The sequence below is a fragment of the Oculina patagonica genome, chromosome 9 (assembly GCF_052425735.1).
Source record: "Oculina patagonica isolate OP01 chromosome 9, crgOcupat, whole genome shotgun sequence".
NCBI lineage: Eukaryota > Metazoa > Cnidaria > Anthozoa > Scleractinia > Oculinidae > Oculina > Oculina patagonica.
The window spans coordinates 22,825,663-22,845,863 of NC_135766.1; the positions used below are offsets into that span (position 1 = coordinate 22,825,663).

Here is a 20,201-nt window from a genome sequence, read left to right on the forward strand (position 1 = left end):
AATGTTCAGTTAACATTTTAACCACCCCCTCCCCTGCTAGAGATATGCAAAAATTGCACAAACGGCGTGGTTACATAGCCAAGCGTCCACGACAAGAAAATATGGCGGACCATGAGGATGCTTTGTATTCAAGTTCTGGCCGAAGAGATGACTCTCCCGTGGACCACGACTCAAGGAATGAGAGAGAAGGAAGTAGAGAAAGCGATCACGACGACAGAGACCGGCGGCGAAGAGGCGGTGGGTATGAGAGAGATTTGAGACGCGAAAATCGGCGCTTCGCTCCTTATCCCTCGCAAGATGAAAGGTCAAGTTCGAGACGACAATCTGGTGGCGGAGGAGGAAAAGAATGCCGTGTTTACGTCTGGAACCTTCCGTACGCTGTAAAATGGCAGGACTTGAAGGACTTTATGAAGAAAGGTATTGTTGTTTTAAGTTTTAAACTTATCTTATGAGGGAAAATAATTATAAGCTTAACATCTTCCGCGTAGCGTTGCTAGGTTTTAGTTTGGGTTTAAATTAACTGCAAAGTCACAAATCGCATTTTGTAGAACATGTAACTTAAATTTGTGGGTGGTTATATTATTTTTGGTGAACCAAACAGAGCTTTTGTGTAAGCTTGAAAGAGCAGATGGAATTGTTTTGTTTATAGAAGTCGTGTGTTGTTTGTATGAAATCTTAATGCCACATATTCCTGCACCGGCATAAATCAATCAATTACCGTATTTACTCGAATAAGCGCCGCGGCGCTTATTAAATTTTTCGCGTCTCAAGTGCGGCGCTTATTCGAGGGCGGCGCTTATTTGAGGGCAGCGCTTATTTAAAATTTGGACGCCACAAAGAAAAAGAGCGTCTTTTGATTGTCAGTATTTGTCTCTTGCGGAGACATAAGGGGCGCTAGCTGCCCTGGCAAAGTTTGCGGCCTTTACAGAACTACGTATTGTTAGGGTGTTGAAAAGAAAAACTAATGGGAGAGCGATAAAACAATCACTCATAACTGCAAAACATTGATGCAAAGAAATGTCCAAGCTTGTTTTAAAGTTGCTTGGTAGTGCCGTTTTAAGTTAAATGAAATTCTTCAAATAAGCGCCGCATCGGGACTGCGGCGCTTATTAACTTTTTTGTCCCAAATGCGGCGCTTATTCGAGGGCGGCGGTTATTCGAGTAAATACGGTATACATGTTTTAAGCTTATGTGTTAAAATGCAACGTACCATGTTCTTGTAAAGGACTATACAGTGAAAAAATCTCCACTTTGCACAGACAAAAAAATTGCTTATAATTTTTTCTGTTGAAACAAACAGTTCCAATGCAATTTTAGTATGTTGAGAAAAATATTAAAGCATCTTTGAGATTTGAACTGAAAATTAAACAAAAGAAACTGAGAAGGTTTTATACTTGGTGGAGTTCACTTCTATTCCCTAGTTGATGATTTTCCTAATTCTTGTCACCTGTCAGTCCCTAGCCTGCTAGACAAGGGGAAATTAGATCTTGATCACTTTTGAGGATTAAAGTTATTTTTGTTCCAGTTGGCGACGTTGGGTTTGTTGACATTATAGAAGACAACCAAGGAAAATCTAAGGTACAAGTAATATAGAATTTACTGGAACCAGTATTGCGATTGGTATAGGACATTTATGAAATAAACAGTTTTTTAAGGCGATCTGTGTTTTTACACAGATCAGCTTAAAAAACTATTTCATTTCATAAATACAGTCAACTCTTGCCTTGCGGACACCCCACTATTGCGGACACTCGCTATAAAGGACAAAATTCAGATCCCCAGCGAAAGAGGTTTGACTGGAAATGACTCCCGCTAATACGGGCTCTCGCTATAATGGACACTAAACGACGCCCCAAGCATGTCCGTTATAAAGAGAGTTGACTGTATAGAATTTGATGCCGACATGGGATAAAGGGGCTGCTATCATTCTTATACCCCATTTAAACCAGCAAAACATGCTTAATTAAACCAGGTTTAACAAAATGACGAGTTAGCAAGAGAAAACATTAAGACTGGATTTTACATAGGGTTCAAGTAATCTCTTGCTTGTGATTTCACTGTGCTAAATTTAAAGTCAAGAAACATCAGTAAGCCAACTTCCCAGAAAAAGAAAATTTAAACCATGTATAACTAGAACAGCTTTTAAATGTGTTTAACGATGCACAAACAGTCAACCTCGATCATATTCAATGACAATTTTTTTTGTTTTCTGTATTAAAAAAACCTTGACTTTTCCAAAGTAACTTTTATCTGTCCATACCTACAGTATGTGCATTGTAACATGTAATGTTCACTGTAAAAGTGATAAATGATCGTCGCAGTGAATTTCCAATTTAAGCAATTGGAATAAAGAAGCCTGAAAAAAAAATTCAGGGCTTCAACGGGATTCGAACCCGTGACCTCCGCGATACCGGAGCGATGCTCTACCAACTGAGCTATTGAAGCCACACATTGGGAGCGAGGTCAATTGTGAGTTCATATTTTCCCGTGACAGGAGTGAAATGATGTAATGTATATGAAATGATTCATATATGAACTGCTGATGTAAATGAAAGTGATAAATGATCGTCGCAGTGAATTTCCAACTTAAGCAAATGGAATAAAGAAGCCTGAAAAAAAATTCAGGGCTTCAACGGGATTCGAACCTGTGACCTCCGCGATACCAGTGCGATGCTCTACCAACTGAGCTATTGAAGCCACACATTGGGAGCGAGGTCAATTGCTTAAATTTGAAATTCACTGCGAAGATCATTTATCACTTTCATTTACATCTGCAGTTCATATATGAATCATTTCATATACATTACATCAATGTTCACTGTATTGACTCACTGTTTTAATTTGTTTGTTTGTTTATTTTTTCATACAGGGATGTGGGTGAGTGTTTACAGGGTAGACTGCAACATAAATACTCAGGGAAGTGAAAAGAAAATCTTGATAATGCATGCGTAGGAGGGAAATATTAAGAAATATGCAACATTATTAGAATAGCTTGTTGGCTTTGAGTTAAATGCTCACTTCAGAATTTTTATCTCAATACATTACAGTTATGCAGTAATTGTCATGCAGATTTTAAAAACATGTTACATATCACATTTAAGTCATGTACGTACACTGTAATAATAAAATAATTATAAAAATATTATGAAATGAACAAGATAATTGAGCACTACATGTAATATTGTGTGCTACAAAAGTACTGTATGACAAACATGTAAAAAATTGCTTTGAGTACCTTTTTTTAACATGTGGTTCATAAAGAATAGAAATGTTTCTTCCCTTCAGAAGTTATCTAATGTTTAGAAACTCATATTTTTATTTCAAAGTATTGTTGAGTTCCGTCATAAAGAGGATGCAGAGAAAGCAATCAAAGAACTTCACGGTACAGAATTTAGAGGGAGAACAATCCACATACGAGAGGTTGGTCAATTAATTTTTTTATCAGTCTTAGTTTTAAAATTGTGGCAGCTACAGTACATGTATGATATCTGTGTGTGACTTTGTACTCAGAACTGACAAGAACACCACTACAGTTATACAGAGCTGTGGCTACTCATAATGGTGAATTTTCTTTTAAACTTTTTTGCCCCAAGGGTACATTGAAAATCATACAGACACGTAGGGCTCCATTCTAGGATGTACCAAACAGTTGAAAACAAAAACATCGGCTGTGGTAATGATTTGGTAGAAATAACCACTTAGCAGTGCTGTTTCTGCCAGTATCAGTAAACCAACCAAAAGAGATGATGACCACCATTGAAATGGGAGAAATGAACAAATGGTACTGACAAAGTAATTGTTTCCCATTGGTTCACAATAACTGGCATGAAAGGACTAACTCAAAGCTTAGTCCACAATTTCCAACCGAAATTCCCCCCAAAAATTGCTACTCCAACCAAAATTTCCAAGATTTTTGGTTTATGGTATGCACCCCTGTTGGTGATCAAAATCCTCTTCACCATGTTACACTAAACATATAGCTCTATACAAAAGTGGCTAATTACATGTGCATGTACATGCCTTCACAGTGGCCTAATCATTATCGTGCCAAACTCCAGGGCCGGGTTGTTCGAAAGGCGATTAACGCTAACCCAGGATTAAAAGATGATCGAGGTTAATTTCTCTTGTTAAGAAGGGTTTTCCATAGCTAATGTTTTGTGAAGTTTGAGATTGGTCCATGTCAAAACTGGGGGAGAGAAAATATAAACAGAAAGCCTCAAAGAAATGTTAAAAAATTGAAACCAAATTTCACGCTAATCCTGGATTAGCTTAATCGTGCTTTGAACAACCGGGGCCAAGATCAAGCAGTCCAGGATCAAGCTCTGGCCGGGGTCACTTGTGTTGTGTTCTTGGGCAAGACACTTTACTCTCATAGTGAGAAGGAAGGAAGGAAATTATACAACTTTTGGTTTGAGAAAGTAGGACGGTTCAAGAAATTGAGGGCTCAAGAAATCTCTATTCCACTTAGCCTCCTATGCAGACATTCTTTTGGCTCATCACACAACCTTTCCTCCCCAACAAAGAGAGGAAATTGTTAGGGAGAAAATATTGCATGACAAGCCAAAAGAACCTCTGTGTAGGAGGCTAGATTCGACTGAACAATTATGTAGATAATTTCTTGTAATCTCTAGTATTAATAGACAAGTGTTTCTCAATTTTCTTGCAGGATCGTATTGAAGAAAGTGAAAGACGTAGCAGACCCTCTGCATCTAAAAGATCATCTGATATCCCTTCTCTCATCGGAGCTGGGCCGCTTGGCAGCGGTATGGGAAGCGGAAATCTTGGCCTAGGGGGTAGTGGTGGAGCCCTTGGGAACCTTGGCAACCTGTTAGGCATGGGAAACCTTTCTGCAGCACAAGGAATTGATTACAGGACTGATGCACTTTCATGTACAGTGTTTGTCAGCAATGTAAGCTATGAATATAAGTTATGTCACATCGGTTGATTATAGAGTACATGTAGGATAACCCATTGACAGCCATAACAAACATAACCAGCTGTGATAAGCTTTGGCCTTTGTTCTGCTTCTGACATCATTACCTTTGACCATAAAAGAAATCTCTAACTACTTTATGAAAATGTCCACAATCCACATCCCTTGACTTGAGATAATAACTGCAATGTATAATTTACCGCAAAAATTCTAAAAATAAGCGCTGGGCTCATAATTTGCCTTTCACATGGGCTTATTTCCAGGGAGAGCCTCTATACAGCAAGGACTTATTTTTGGATGGAAATATGCATTTCGAAATGTTTGGGTTTAATACTATTTGAATGTGATTCTCTATATGTACTATACAGATGGCTGTTCCATCTGACTTGTCCTCAGTCATCTCTTAGTCTCCTATTTAATATTAACAAGAGAAGCATGGCCAAGGAGAGCACCAGGGGTGATGGGGGGAAAGGTGGAAAGAGGGGAGATAACTGGCAGATCCCCTTCCTTTTCCTCCTACCCATCACCCCTGATGCTCCCTTCGGACATGCTTCTACTGTTCCGGTGCAATTCCCACATCCAATAGAGACAACTGAGGACGAGTCAGCTGTTCCATATAATTATATTCTTTTTTTTCTGTTTTTTCCAAAGCTTGACTACAATGTAACTTGGCAGAAGCTTAAAGACACATTCAGAGGAGCTGGTAAGGACTAGATCTGCTTGTGGATCTTCTCTCTGTATCAGTCGTGTAACAGCTCTCCATAGACTAGTAACAGTCCCCTATTTTTCCATGAAGTCTTAGAGATCAATTGTTGAGTCAAACGAGCCACCATCTTGGTTCATGAACGTGAGTGAAAACTGGGGAGAGTGCGAAATTCCTGTGTGTAGGGGGGCGCTCCCCCACCCCCACACTATAAACACCCCACAATCCTACCCATGGGTGTTTACACCCTCCCCAGTTTCGAGAGTTTCCAGAGTTCGCTCGCATTCATGAACCCAGATGGCAGCCCGTCGGACTTAATGATCGATCTCTACGACTTCATTTTAAAATAGGGGACTGTGAACAGTCTACAGCTCTCGTAAGCTTGTAATTCTACTGTTCTTTTAGTGTAGCAGTTGCTATTAATTTTGGGGCTAGGGTATTGTTCTTGTTCTATTTCTATCTTGAAGGATAGCGAGCCTTTCATGTTGAATGCTGTGAAAGCCGATACCCAAGTTCCCCAGGCCTCTGTTTTCCCCCAGGGAGGGGGGGGCACCCTGTATATTTTTGGGTGGGGGTGTGCCGCTGGGAATTTAAAGCCCTTACCCTATACCAGACCATGTTCAGCTGATTTTGCACCCCTATTCTAGACTAGACATGGAAAATCGCTACCCTATCCCAGACTTATATTTTTTTCAGAACTTTGTCACTATCATTGTTCTACTGGGAAAAGATGTGTCAACAACGATGCTGCGACTATTATATTTACGTTTAGGAAAGCCTCTTTCTCTTCTGTGTTTCTATTCCTATTCTGGACTTAATTCCTCATACCACTGATCACTTTTCCAGGAAATGGTACCCATTTCTAGACCAAAACTCTGTGATTTCTATACCCTATCCCAGACTGAACTGCTTGAAAACCATACCCTTCACAGCGGCACATACCAATATAGCTCATATATGGGAGTGCCCCCCCCCCCCCCCCCCCCGGGTGTTTTCCACAGTGGATTGAGTTATCTTGTGTTCCTGACATCCTATAGTTATATGCAGGGTTTCAAAACAAGCCAGCGACCGCTGGAGTTCGCCAGCTGCTTGATTATACTTCGTCGGTTACTTTGGTCAAAGCAATCAGCTCACAACAAACTAGCCCGGCATCACAGCCGCTACTCTTCCAGTTGCTGACACCTACTTAACACCATTTTGAAACCCCTGGTTATATGTAATGTACATTGTATGATTGTATTATTTACTTCTTACATGTATGTGATGTTTTGCAGGGAATGTCATTCGAGCAGATATCAATTTGGACTCAGATAATAAATCCAAAGGTTTTGGTACTGTACAATATGAAACAGCAACAGAGGCTATCAATGCAGTGTGTATCCTTTTCTGCAAAAAAAATATATATATACAGTACAATCCATATGGTCATTTGAGATCTGTTGGGGAAGTGTACATACCATATTTTTTCGATTAAATGCTGGGTATTTAATAAACGCCGGGTCTCTACTTCGTGCAGTTGAAAATAGGCCCCTCGGGTATTTATTTGAGGTATAATGAGCTGTAGGAATATTAGCCAGATACACGTTTGTCAAAATGAATTATTAAATACCTCTGCTTAATAAACATCAGGCTCAAATAAACTGCAGGAGTTAAATAAACGCCAGGTCCACCAGGCTAAGTTTGAAATAAATGGTGGGGGCGTTTTATTGAGAAAATACGGTTAGTGTTTTTCTGCAAAAAAGAGAGCATAATGAAAAAACAATTAGTTTTTCCGAATCTTTGAACTTGTAACAACTACATGAAAAAGATAAATTTGCCATAGCCTAGGCCACTGAATCCAACAATCCATGGTTGCTAAAAATATTGGTGTTCTGTCCGGATTGCCCTAAGTGAGAACAAAATCTATAATTTACACCCCTAAGTAAGACGACTAGCATTCACATTCCTTTCAAGTGGGAACAACCCCCCCCCCCTCCCCCCAAAAAAAATAAATAAATAAAATAAGCCAGTGTCTCCTAGTCTGAGAGACACAAGTTTAAATTTGTAATTGATTACCGTAAATGATCTAATAAACGCCCGGGGCGTCTATTAATTTTTTGGGGTCCTAGGGGAGGCGTTAAATAGATATGAGGCGTTTATTAGAGAGAGGCGTTTATTTTAATTTAACAGTAACAACATCAACAAAACAAATAGAATGTGTAGTTTTCTAGCGGAGTAAGATACAAAACAGAGTTGGTGAGTAGGAGACTAATCTGATCTGCGCTAATGCAAAGCCTAGAGATGTCGTTCATATAGTTCGATATCGACGTTTTTATCGTCATCGGGGTCAATCTTCAATGTACAAGTCAAGCAAAAAAACTATATTGCGTGATTTTACTCTATGGAGCATTTCATTGGTATTTGAGATGATTCTCAGAGGGGGGCATTTATTAGAGCGGGGCGTCTAATACACATTTTACACTTCAGGGGAGGCGTTTATTAGATACGAGGCGTTTATTTGAGAGTGGGCGTTTTTTAGATCATTTACGGTATGCAAGGACTAGTGAGTCATTCCCTTGTTTTTAGATGTCAAATCTCCTTAACTTAAGGCAGCTATGTTTCACGGCCAGATTCTCAGTGACAGAGCAATGAGTGTCAGACTGGTATGTCTATTTCATTTAAAATAGAAACCAACATTTAGCGTTATCAAAAAATAAGTCGAAAATTACCATATTTATTTGATTATTATAAGTGCCCTGGGCACTTTTTAATTTTTGGACGTGAGAGTGGGTGCTTATTCCAGGTAAGAGCTTTTCCAGGCTGATGCTCATTAAATTTTCATCATATTTAGCAAGTAGTACATGTAAGTTTATTTTGCAACAAAACAATAAACCTGAAGATGCACCATAATAGAATTTTAACAGTTCATGAAAGTTTCTGAAAAATACTAAGAAAACACAAGTTTAAATTTGGGCGGTTATTAACTTTGCCTTCCTTCAGGGTGGGCAGTTATTCGAGATGGGCACTTATTCAAGGTTGGGCGCTTAATCAAATAAATACAGTAATCAAAAACTTTGTCCAGTGGCAGTGGCACAGCCTTCAGGTCTGTAGTACTGCGAAGAAATCTCAGCTGTGTGTGATAACCATGTTGGTGTATTTGAATAAACTCGATGTCCAATTTAAATTTAAAACAGCCGTCATGGTCTATAAATCACTTCTTGCACCTGACTACCTTAGGACAATGTTTTCTAATAGAAGCGATACCTATTCACTGAGAGGGTCCGCGGGTAAACTAACTGTTCCGCTCCCCCGCACTAATTTTCTTAAAAACAGTTTCAGCTATAGAGGTGCGGTGCTGTGGAACAGTTTACCTGTCGCCCTTCAGCAAGCACAAACTCTCACTAGCTTTAAATCCGGCTACAGCAGTTTCGTTTTTGGCTAGAATCAATGTAAATATTAACATCACATCATCATTCATGGAAAGCAGGCATTTCTTAATAATTAATTAATATCATTGTAGACGACTAGTGCAATTTAAATTCATTATGTAAAATAGGTATTAAGTAGTTTTAAATAAGTATTATGTATTTTAAGTCCTGATGATTTTTACCATGTTGAAATAAAGATTAATTAATTAATTAATTTTCTTCCTGTTCATCCAAGGATCGCAATGCACCCATCATGCAGCAGCTAAGCAATGTGGGTATGAACCAAAACACAAACATGGGCCGTGCTGGTGCAAACATGAACCCTATGGCTGTCTTACAACTGTTCCAGAGTCTGCAGGGGCTTAGTACCCTTGCACAGTTGACCAGTAATCTTGGTGCATTTGGTGGTAACAGCGGCGGTTTGGCTTCTGGTGGCGGTATGAGTGGTGGAGGTGGAAGTGCTGGTTTGCCGGACTCTGCTGCAAATCCTCTAGCTGCTCTTAGTGGATTAGGGATGCTGGGGAGCACTCTTGGGCTTGGTGGCGGAGGTGGCGGCAGTGGTGGACTCGCCAGGATCACTGAGCTTGGTTCATCACACCAAAGTGATGGTGGAACGTCAGGAAGGCAGGTTTTTGTAAGAAATGTAAGTGCAACCGGTATATTTTCCTCTGTAATATTATTTTCTTTAGCAAATACAGCAAAGAAAAGAAAGGAAAGTGATTTGTTTAATGTGACTATCAAAACGAAATACAGTAAAAACCTGGGAGTAAGAACCTATTGTTTTTTAGGTTAGTCTAAACAGGTTCTTACATAAAGGGTTATTAACACAAATTTAGGCTTATTAGGTTCTTAATAGGTTCTTAATTTCTAAAGAAAAAAGTTCAATGTTGTTATAGATATTTTTAGTGGTATTCTGCCTTTTTCTTGTATAAAATTTGCATACCACATAGTGTTTATGTAAAAATGAAGCACCAATCATATTTTCCCAATCATATTTTCTCAAAAGTAAACATTTTTAATCAATTTTAGAAATTAAGAACCTGTTTTCAAATTTGAGGCTAAATAGGTTCTTATAAAAATGGTATTTAATTTGCAAATTTTAGCATTACAGGTTCTTAAATGTTAGGTTCTTACTCGCGGGTTTTTATTGTAACACAGTATCTTTGCACACACAACCAACACGTCAACAGCTCATGTTAGGTTCTTCCCGGGTTTTTATTGTAACACAGTATCTTTGCCACACAACCAACACGTCAACAGCTCATGTTAGGTTCTTACTCGCGGGTTTTTATTGTAACACAGTATCTTTGCACACACAACCAACACGTCAACAGCTCATGTTCGTTTTGTTTTTAGACTACAGAGTTAGCACACACTTTGTTTCAGTTTTTTTTTTAACTGTTGGATTTTATTCTGTCTATAATTTAGTTAAGCCAGAAACCCATAAGGGTTGAAACGTGTAACTCCCTATGATTCGCATTGTACAAAGCGTTTACACATTCGTTTACATTAAGTACCATGTTTGGAAAATCACAATTACTATATTTGGATTAAATTCACAGCATGCGCTAGCTTGCGCTCAATGGCGTAATCTTGTTTTTGAACAAGATTGGTTGAATAAAGTTAAATTTTTTCAAATTCCCCTGTTTCATCTTCTTGAAGTAGTCTGGAGAACTTCGCTTCGATAGTTTCTGTAAGAAATTTACGGCGTTTAGGTCGAAAATCAAGCAACTTACCGCAAAACCAAAAATTATGTTGCTGGTCATTACGTGTATAAAGCATTCGCATACAAATTTGTCGTGTTTCCAAATATGGTACTTAGCAAAATGGGGAATATTCAAACGCTGTGCGCGCGTGTTACACGTTTCAACCCTTATGGGTTTCTAGGGTTAAGCTTAATATTAAACCACTTGATATAAAAATTGAAACGTTGGAACACTGTAGAGAAGCAGCCCAAGGGGGGTACCCAGGATCCAAGTGACGGGGATGTGCAAAGGATTTTTTTGGGGTCGAAATTTTGATTCCGGGATTTTTGGGTGACTTGATTTAAATAGGGGATTTTTTTGGGTATTAAAATCAAACTAAAGTGCCTTGGCGCGGCCTTGGCAATTTAGGGGTAATTTGACTATGGATTTTTTTGGGCGTTTTTTTGGTCCAGGGATTTTTTGGGTAATTGTAAAGCCACACGTCTTTGTGACTAGCTTCTTAATAAAGACTTCTTCTACTACTAATGTCGGGAGACTGAGTCCTGAGTTTTGCCTCCATTCGATCATCCCCGTCACTTTGATCCCGGAGTACCCCCCTGCGAGAAGCAGTATTGCAGTAGTGTGCAAATTAAAAGTTGGACTTGATAATGATGTTTCCACAGCTTCCTTGGCGCTACACCTGGCAAGACTTGAAAGACAAATTCAAAGGAGCAGGTAATGACAGTTACTTCTAACAATTATCATTAATTTAATATTTTGTTGAGTGCTACTGAAGCTGTGTCAAAAAAGAGAGCCAGAAGGGGGGAACTGAAGGTTGGCCTTTTATTGCACAAATAAGGAGAGAAAGTTGTTGGTGATTAGTTTATTGCAGTTTTAAGAAAACATGCAGACTCTGAGTTTCAAAACAGAACTAAACTGTGTTTTCCCAGCCGTCAATCATAATTATGGTGACAGCCAATGAACCTTAAAAAAACAGAAACAAACGAAAAATGATCATAATCTACCAATTACTACTGACAGACGTGACCTTTTGGCCCAGTTGAAGTGAACTTCTGTTTGATGGGAAACAGTTTCCCAAGAGGTCCACTAAGATGATTGATGGCAGCAAAAAGTGTAAACCGTTTGTTGAGGTTTGAATTTCAGAGTTCGCAGGTCGTTGAAAACTGCAATAAAGAAGTTGTGTGACCTCCCCAACCAACATGGTCTGTACTAAAAGCCGATTATGGGAATTTGTTTCTTGTTTTCATTGGGTCACTGTGTTGTGTACTTTTCTTATGCTTAGCCTTTAAAAGCTTTTGGTTTTGGTTTTTTAACAAATCGATCGTCAACTGCTCTACCAAGTCAATATTTACTGGATTGCTTTTGTATGTTCAATGTAGGAAGAGTGGTTCGTGCGGACATTATGACAGAATCTGGTGGAAGATCCAAAGGGTGTGGTACTGTGTTGTTTGACAGCCCTGAGGATGCCGCTCATGCAATAAGTATCCTTTTAACCTGCAATTAACCTGGGGTACAACGTTGTTTCAGAAAATATCTGTACCCCTCGCATGGACCCTTTCCCTTGGAAATTCACAGTTTACCTTCAGTTGTAGCAAATTCATATCATCATCATCATCATCATTTATTTACTTTTTCCTCAACTAGGGATCTTTGAGCAAGTTCATACTTTCCTTTAGAACTTTGCTTTTAAATCCCTTCTCCTATCGATTGGAGTTTCAGTGACTTTCCTTGGGGTGGGTATGGATATTATCTGAAGCTGTATAACTATTAATTATAATTATGGCCATGAAGCGTGGTGCTGAACATTGCAAATACATTCATGGTTCTTGTTACAAGTGTTTACTTGTTATACACCTGCACGTGAGGGCCATACCGGGAGAACATTGCACAAGGTCTCTCTGTCACAACCTCAATTTGCTTAGTTTGTATCACAAAGACCAAGGACAATGTTATCCCAGAACAGTCTTGAGGTAGTTAGAGTTAATTACCGGTAGGCATTTGTTTCTTGGCTCTTTGCCATGCTATTATTCAATCACAGAGTGATTATATCTTAGTAAGCTCTAGTACCGTTATAAGGTGATTTACATGTACATAACTGTAGCTTGTTCCTTAACATCTCACTAGATATGTATAATGGAGCGTTGATTGATGGCCGTGAAATTGATGTGAGGATGGATAGGTTAGGCTGAAGTGAAGCATACTGCTGGGCTTGAAAGCTTTGTGGAATGAAGAGTGCTGCTTTCCTAAGCTTCCATGGGACTTGTGTTTGACGCTGCAAATCGTCTGATTCTCTCGTTCTTACATAGTTGTTTTCTAGAAGCGGTCTATAAATAGGAGATGTTCATTTTATAACAATGGAGCACTTAAGCATGATGGATTAGTGCGAGTATTCTCTGAAGTCTAAGGAAGGTTTCAACTGTTCCTGCTTCGTTTTTAACTGGGCTATGTAGTTTTGTTTTACTTTGCTTACCATTCAAGTTATTGAAGTGAAATTATGGCTTCTGATAATTTTATTGTGGGATTCTTTTCCATAATACTCATTGACTTTAAAATCACTTGGTTGTACCCATCTTACTTGCGGTTGGAAACAAATCTCATTTCAGTCTTCTAGTTACAGACTGAAAAAAGACGTTGGTTGATTTTACCTTGAGGAGTTTCTTTTATCATTCACCAATCAATTCGTTTTACGTTATTCTCGAGAAACATCACCTGGTATTTGAGTTGTGAAATGTTGTGAAAAGCTGTTTGTAGTGCGCAGATATACTTATACTTAACTTCAACTAGAAGGACCTCATAGGCCACCTTAAGGTCGAGACGTTTGTTGTAGAGATCAGCACGTAAAATGACATTGAAATCAATGGCTTGTTTGTTTCTTTCTTTGGGTGATGGTTTTGTGGCAGCAATGCAGTTTATTGGGTGGGGATCAGCCTGATAAGTAAGTGTGATGGGGTTGTGATATTGGTGTGATGGGATCATGATAAGGTTGGTGGGATCATGGTATGTTGTCATTTGAACAAAATATGGGTTTGAATGGGGTCACAATATGCATATGATTGGGTCGTGATATATGATGGGTGTGGTAGGGTCGTGATGTACGTGCAGTGGGTTCCTCATATCATGGTGCTGTGAGGTCATTGGTGTCGTGGGGCCATGATATGGGTGCTGCTGTGTTGTGGATCATGATATGGGAGTGGCAGGGTTATGATGTAGGTACTGTTAGGCATTCAGCTGTGGGGTCATGATATGGCCATCAAATGGGTACATTAGAGCTGTGATACAAATGTCTTAGAGCCCTCAAATGGGTGCCTTACAGTTGCCATAGGGTTGTTGTACAAGTGTTGTAGGATCACCATCTTAGTGCCTTAGGGTCATTATTGAAGTGTCTAAGGGCTGCCATACAAGTTTCGAAGGAGTTTCATAGGGTTCACAGAAAGTATCTAAGGGACCACATAGATGTCTTAGAGTTGTCATATGGGTTTCTCAAGTGTCTTGGGTCGTATACTAGTGCCTCAGGGTTGTTATACAAGTGCAAAGGGTCGTTACACAACTGTTTTAGTGCTGGTACAGTGTATATGATAGTCTAAGGGTTGTTGTATAAATGTGTTAGGGTCATATGACTGTCTTAGGGTCATTGTGTGAGTGTCTTAGGGTTTGCCATATGAGTGCCTAAGGGTCATCCTATGATGGTCTTAGGGTCACAATACAAGTAAATACGAGTGTCTTAAGATTTTTGTTCAAGTGTCTTAGGGCCCTCAAATGGCGAGAGTTGTCATGAAAGTTTCTTAGGGTCATCATACAAGTGTCTTAGGATCGTCATTTGAGTGTCATAGGGTTGTCATACAAGTGTTTTAACATTTGTTAAATGAGGTCCTGAGGGTCGTCATGCATGTGCCTCGGGGATGACAGATGAGTGTGTTACGGTTGTCATTCAAGTGCCTTAGTCTCTTCTTTTTAGGGTTGTCATACAAGTGTCTTAGGGTCATCTTACAAGTGTCTTAGGATCTTCATATGAGTGTCATATGGGTGTTATACAAGTGTCTAAAGGCTTGTTATATGAGAGCCTGAGGGTAGTCATGCATGTGCCTCAGGGGGGGTTGTCATGCAAGTATCTTGGAGTCATCAGATAAGTGTCTTAGGGCTTGTTATATAAGAGCCTGAGGGTAGTCATGCGTGTGCCTCTGGGTTGTCATATGAGTGCCTTAGGGTTGTCATACAAGTGTCTTGGAGTCATCAGATAAGTGTCTTAGGGCTTGTTATATAAGAGCCTGAGGGTAGTCATGCGTGTGCCTTTGGGTTGTCATATGAGTGCCTTAGGGTTGTCATACAAGTGTCTGTCAAGGCTGTCATCAGATAAGTTTCTTAGGGCTTGTTATATGAGAGCCTGAGGGTAGTCATGCGTGTGCCTCTGGGTTGTCATATGAATGCCTTAGAGTTGTCATACAAGTGTCTGTCAAGGCTGTCATCAGATAAGTTTCTTAGGGCTTGTTATATAAGAGCCTGAGGGTAGTCATGCGTGTGCCTCTGGGTTGTCATGAATGCCTTGGGGTTGTCATACAAGTGTCTGTCAAGGATGTCACCAGATAAGTGTCTTAGGGCTTGTTATATGAGAGCCTGAGGGTCATCATGCATGTGCCTCGGGGTTGTCATACAAGTATCTAAGGAATGCCATTTAAGTTTCTCAAGGTGGTCAAATGAGTGTCTTAGGGTCATTGTGTGACTGGCTTAGGGTTGTTATACGAGTGCCTTGCAGTCAACATATGAGTTTAAAGAATGCCATTTATTATCATATCTTACACAAGAATCATAGTGTTATTGTATGAGTTTTTGAGGGTCATCATACAGGTGTCAGGGTTGTCATTTGAGTGTCTTAGTTTTATCATACAAGGTCATTTAAGTCATCATACAATTGTCTTAAGGTCATCATACAAGTGTTTTACGTTTGTCATATGAGTGTTGTGGGGTCATCATAGCAGTTTCTTAGGGTTGCCACATGAATGTTTTAGGGTCTTTGTACAAATGTCAACGAGTGTCTTGGGATCATCCCTTGAGTGTCTTACAGCCGGAAATACTAGTGTCTACAGGTCACCATACAAGTGTCTTTGGGTTGTCACTTGAGTGTTAGGGTTGCCCTTCGTGTTTCTTAGGGTCAAATATAAGTGTGTCGTTTGTCATGAGTTTTATAGAGTTGTCATTTGAGCGTCTTATGGTTGCAATGCAAGACAGTTAAGTGTTTTAGGGTTGTCATACAAGTCTTAGGATTGTGCCTTGAGTGTCTTAGGTTCGTCATACAGGCTTAGGTTGTTGTTTGAGTGTCTTGGGGTCCCTCAAGTGTCTTATAGACAATAGTCACCATACAAGTCTCGGAATCATGCCTTGCGTGCCCGCTTAAGGTCATCATACAAGAGTCTTAGGGTTGTCATATAAGTCATAGGGTTCTCCCGCCAGTGTCTTGGGGTCGTGATGGGAGTGTCTCAGTGCCATCCCTCAAGTGTGTTAGGGGCATCATTACGGTTGTCTTGTGAGTCTTAGGGGTCATCCCTCGAGTGCCTTAGGGTCGTCATATGAGTGTCTTAGGGTCATCCTTTTCGAGTGCCATAGGGTTGTAATACGAATATCTTAAGGTTATCCCTTGAGTGTCTTAGGGCTGTCATTTTGAATCTTAAGGTCATCCCTCGTGTCTTGGGTCAGCATACGAGTGTCTTAGGTCCATCCCACATGTGTCTCGAGTTCTTTATACCATTGTCTTAGGGTTGCCGTTTGAGCGCCTTGACAAGGCTGTCAAGCCCGTCATACAAGTGTTTTTATGTATGATACATGTGCGCCCTGGGACCGTAATATGGGCGTGATATGGTGGGGACGTAAAATGGGTGTGCTGAGGTGTCAAGGGCCTTTCTCCGAAACGTTTCTCGTAAATGTAGCTTCCAACGGAAATTATAGAAGGACGAGGTGAATATCTAATTTGCTTTTACACCTGGATTCTAAAAAAAGGGGCAAACAATCGTGTATGGGATAAGTGCTGTTGTCAATCTGCTAAAGCATCCTCACACGCCATAGGATAGTGCGTCTCTCGCGCTAACTTCCCTTCAGCAAAGGTCGAAGCAAAATGGCTAATTATGTCGTCATTCCTAAACGTCACATTGGGTTGTTGCATGTACCCCTGGATTGGATGCTAGTCCCATCACAGGGTGACTCGACCCCACCACCCCGTTGTGGGGTGAGATACCGTGGGGGTAAATCCCGGTCAGCGCTCGAACCCGAATCGTTCGATCTGGGTTTTGGCGCACTAAACCATTAGGCCACCCACCCACCTCCCACAAAAGTTGGCACCTAGAGGTAAAAAAACGTTGTTCAACCTAAACCTGTTGTTGTGTGCGATTTGTGCTGCGGTCTGCCAGTGAAGATAAATCGTTTGACGCCTTGATATCTTGAGGGTTTTTCCACGTTGGTGAGAGAGTTGTACTGCTGTTAACTTCGTTTGTTGAAGTACGGTTTGAAATCTTCAACTGGGCTTCGAAAATCGTACAAAAATCACGTGAAATACAGACGGTAAGTTTTAAATAAATATTGATTAACCCTTTCACCCCCACAGTTAATCCCGAGCCAATTGCCAAATAGTCGAGACACTCTTCCAGAAATTGCATTGTTCTTCAGAAAACATGCTCTCGTTCAAAAAATAAACTCCCGCTGCCTTTTCAAAGTTGTTTCTTATGAATGCAATGGGTTTTAGGCGCCATCTTGGTTGAGGGCCAAATACGGCAAAAATTACAGTAAATGTACGAGGAAAGTTGGGAGTTCGATGCCCAATAATTTGAAGAATGTTCTGTAATTTGTATAAACTTGAAGGTTGAAGAAGATTTTGTTGATCAAATTTAAAATTTATTTTTCAATTATTTTCCCGGGAACTGCGGCTCTGTTTTGCAGACAAATGTACGGACGGCTGAAAATAATTGCGGCTTTCCAAGGGAGGCATATCTTTCAAATTTCGTCAATATAAAATTGTATTCACCTTGTTCCAATTCCCAATTCCGTGAATTGTTAGATATTAAATTCCCCCCTTTTACCAAGAGTGTTTTTACCAAACATTTACTGTAATTTTTACCGTGTTTGCCTCCAACCAAGATGACGTTAAAAACAGTGTGAAAAGGACTATCCTGAAACACAGATAACATCAATTAGACAGACTACAACATAAATCAGGAGTGGGGTGGGGCACAAGGCGTTGTTGTTAAAATGTTTAAACTGGCATTCTTAACCAACAGTGTATCAACTCTTTTTGCAAATAATTGGTAGTTCAGTAAATGGTTTGAACCCAGGAGTATCAGTAGTTCGTATGGTGTGATCGTCCGGGTGAGAGTAGTTCTGAGAAGAACTGTTGTTGGTGACTGACGTTTCGACAACCTGAGCGGAAGTCATCTTCAGAGTCAAGTGAAAAGTTGTTGTCAAATGTACGGACGGCTGAAAATAATTGCGGCTTTCCGAGGGAGGCATATCTTTCAAGTTGATCAACTTCAACGGACCAGACTTATAACATCATCGACTGACAACAACTTTTCACTTGACTCTGAAGTTGACTTCCGCTCAGGTTGTCGAAACATCAGTCACCAACAACAGTTCTTCTCAGAACTACTCTCACCCGGACGATCATACCATACGAACTAATTGGTGGTTCGTCAAGACAATGTTCCTTGGCCGATGATTTTAATATTCTCACAAACCGTCTGCTTGGCGGTGTGTAAATATTGTTAGGAGAGATTAGACATAAGACATAATTTATTTAACCACGAACGTGTAAACGCAGTGGCGGATCCAGGCCTTCAGGTATGTGGGAGGCCCGATCATCTGGACCCGGAAATAAGAGGGAGGGGGGCGCGCGCTCTCAAAAATGATTTTTCCCGGCCCCACGGGCCTTAGGGCTCGGTTCAGACGCCGATTTTTCATGAGCCGAACCTAATTACTTGAATTAAGTACATGAAAAGATCGGCGTCTGAATCAAATTAGAACGGCTATTTCAATTTGGAACTGCTCACCCGTTCTTCCCGCCTGGTTTGGCCGAGAATTTCACCTGTGGAACGCCTTTGGAACGGCTTTGATTCAGACGCCGTACTTTTCATGTGCCGATCCTAATTCATAAATTATTATAATGTATTTTGACTGGTTTTATTGGAACTGTATTAGGACCGGCCTCGGAACGGCCAAAAAGTACGGCGTCTGAATCAAGAGGCGTACTTTTGTCAATTTGGGTCGGTCCAAATTCGAATTGAGTTCGGCTCATGAAAAGTTCGGCGTCTGAACCGGGCCTTAGTTTGGCCTAAAATTAAGGTGGGGGCCCCGGGCTCCTCCCCTAGATCCGACACTGAAAAGGATAAAAAGGTGCAGTGCAAGTAGTTTTGTGGTTTCTTTCAGACAGGTATTCAACGGGTCGTCAAACAGCCGAAATTTTAACAGTGAAATAACAAACGGGGGTATGGTGGTCGTTTTCGTTGTTACAAAAACTGTTTGCTTGCTGGAACAGCGTCAGTAAACTATTCGCAGGAAGAAAGAAGCGTCTTTTCCGAATTCTAGCGTCTTCATAACCGAGTTATTGCGAAAATGGCTGTTTAAAAATTACAGTATTTTGAGTTTTTAATATGCTTTCTCGTGTTGTTTGTACATGTTAAGGCCATTGTACATTAAATAAAACAAAGTAAAAATACTTATTTTGTTTTCGCTGTTTCTTTTGGCGAAATTTGAGAGATGTCGTGAAAATAACCCCCACCTCTTCCCCCCCCTTGAATTTACTTCCCCTGGGATAATAAACGGCAGCGGGCAAGTGACTTGCTCCTAGCCTGTTCCCCCTCTTACGGTTTTTCGGCGAGTGAAGAAAGGCGAGCCAAAATAATAGAAGGGGGTGTCGGAGAAACCCCTCGCCATTTTTTACACTCGCCGTTCTTCGCGCTAATTTTGCTTTTCGCGCGGCTTCCTAACTAACCAAGCCGTTGTTTCGTTAATATGGACACGTGATGGAGTATTCACTCTGGCCAATCACAAAGGACATAGATCGAGTAAACCAATCAAAACTCAAGGAAATGTAGCCGGCGCGAAGCGCGGGCGTGTCACAATTAGTTTCGACTGGTTTCAATATGTACTTGTTGGGTTTGGTTTTATTTCTGATTTAATACCTTATTATAGGAAATTAACGCTTGTGTTAATTAAGGTATTGAAATTAACGCGACTTAAATTAACGCGAATTGGAGGAAAACTTACTCCTGCATAAAGGAAATTAACGCGAAAGAGGAGGTATAATTTTTTTTAAATGAAGCAAATTAACGCGAGTAATAACACAAGGACGCGCAGTTTGTGTCGACAACAAGAACAAATTTTATTTTAACATCGATTTTTTTTGGCTGAAATCATAAGAAGTTGATGTGTCGGATGTCGAACTGCCCTTCTGGAAGCAGGCATAAACTGGAAAT

The 20,201-nt window shown here is 40.3% G+C and overlaps 1 protein-coding gene and 1 long non-coding RNA gene across 2 annotated transcripts; both read left to right on the plus strand.

Moving 5' to 3' along the window:
• The first annotated feature begins 65 nt into the window (after window positions 1-65).
• Window positions 66-19,445, plus strand: LOC144666129 (myelin expression factor 2-like). The gene is made up of 14 exons (XM_078527488.1): window positions 66-417; window positions 1,526-1,578; window positions 2,870-2,877; window positions 3,327-3,420; window positions 4,667-4,909; window positions 5,585-5,636; window positions 6,911-7,012; window positions 8,229-8,278; window positions 9,279-9,686; window positions 11,412-11,463; window positions 12,129-12,230; window positions 12,874-14,161; window positions 14,357-17,295; window positions 19,153-19,445. Exons 1-12 carry the CDS (start codon window positions 102-104, stop codon window positions 12,936-12,938), a joined length of 1,545 nt encoding a protein of 514 aa, XP_078383614.1. The 5' UTR covers window positions 66-101; the 3' UTR covers window positions 12,939-14,161; window positions 14,357-17,295; window positions 19,153-19,445.
• Window positions 10,163-10,361, plus strand: LOC144665177 (uncharacterized). The gene is made up of 2 exons (XR_013572897.1): window positions 10,163-10,243; window positions 10,314-10,361. It is a non-coding gene; the product is annotated as an uncharacterized LOC144665177 (long non-coding RNA).
• Window positions 19,446-20,201: the final 756 nt, after the last annotated feature.

Bases quoted from the DNA above. Each gene is read 5' to 3' on its own strand.
- LOC144666129 (XM_078527488.1), top strand. From the start codon at position 102: ATGGCGGACCATGAGGATGCTTTGTATTCAAGTTCTGGCCGAAGAGAT. The intron at 418-1,525 runs GTATTGTTGTTT...TTTTTGTTCCAG, and splicing joins GAAGGACTTTATGAAGAAAG to TTGGCGACGTTGGGTTTGTT. The intron at 5,637-6,910 runs GTAAGGACTAGA...GATGTTTTGCAG, and splicing joins AGACACATTCAGAGGAGCTG to GGAATGTCATTCGAGCAGAT.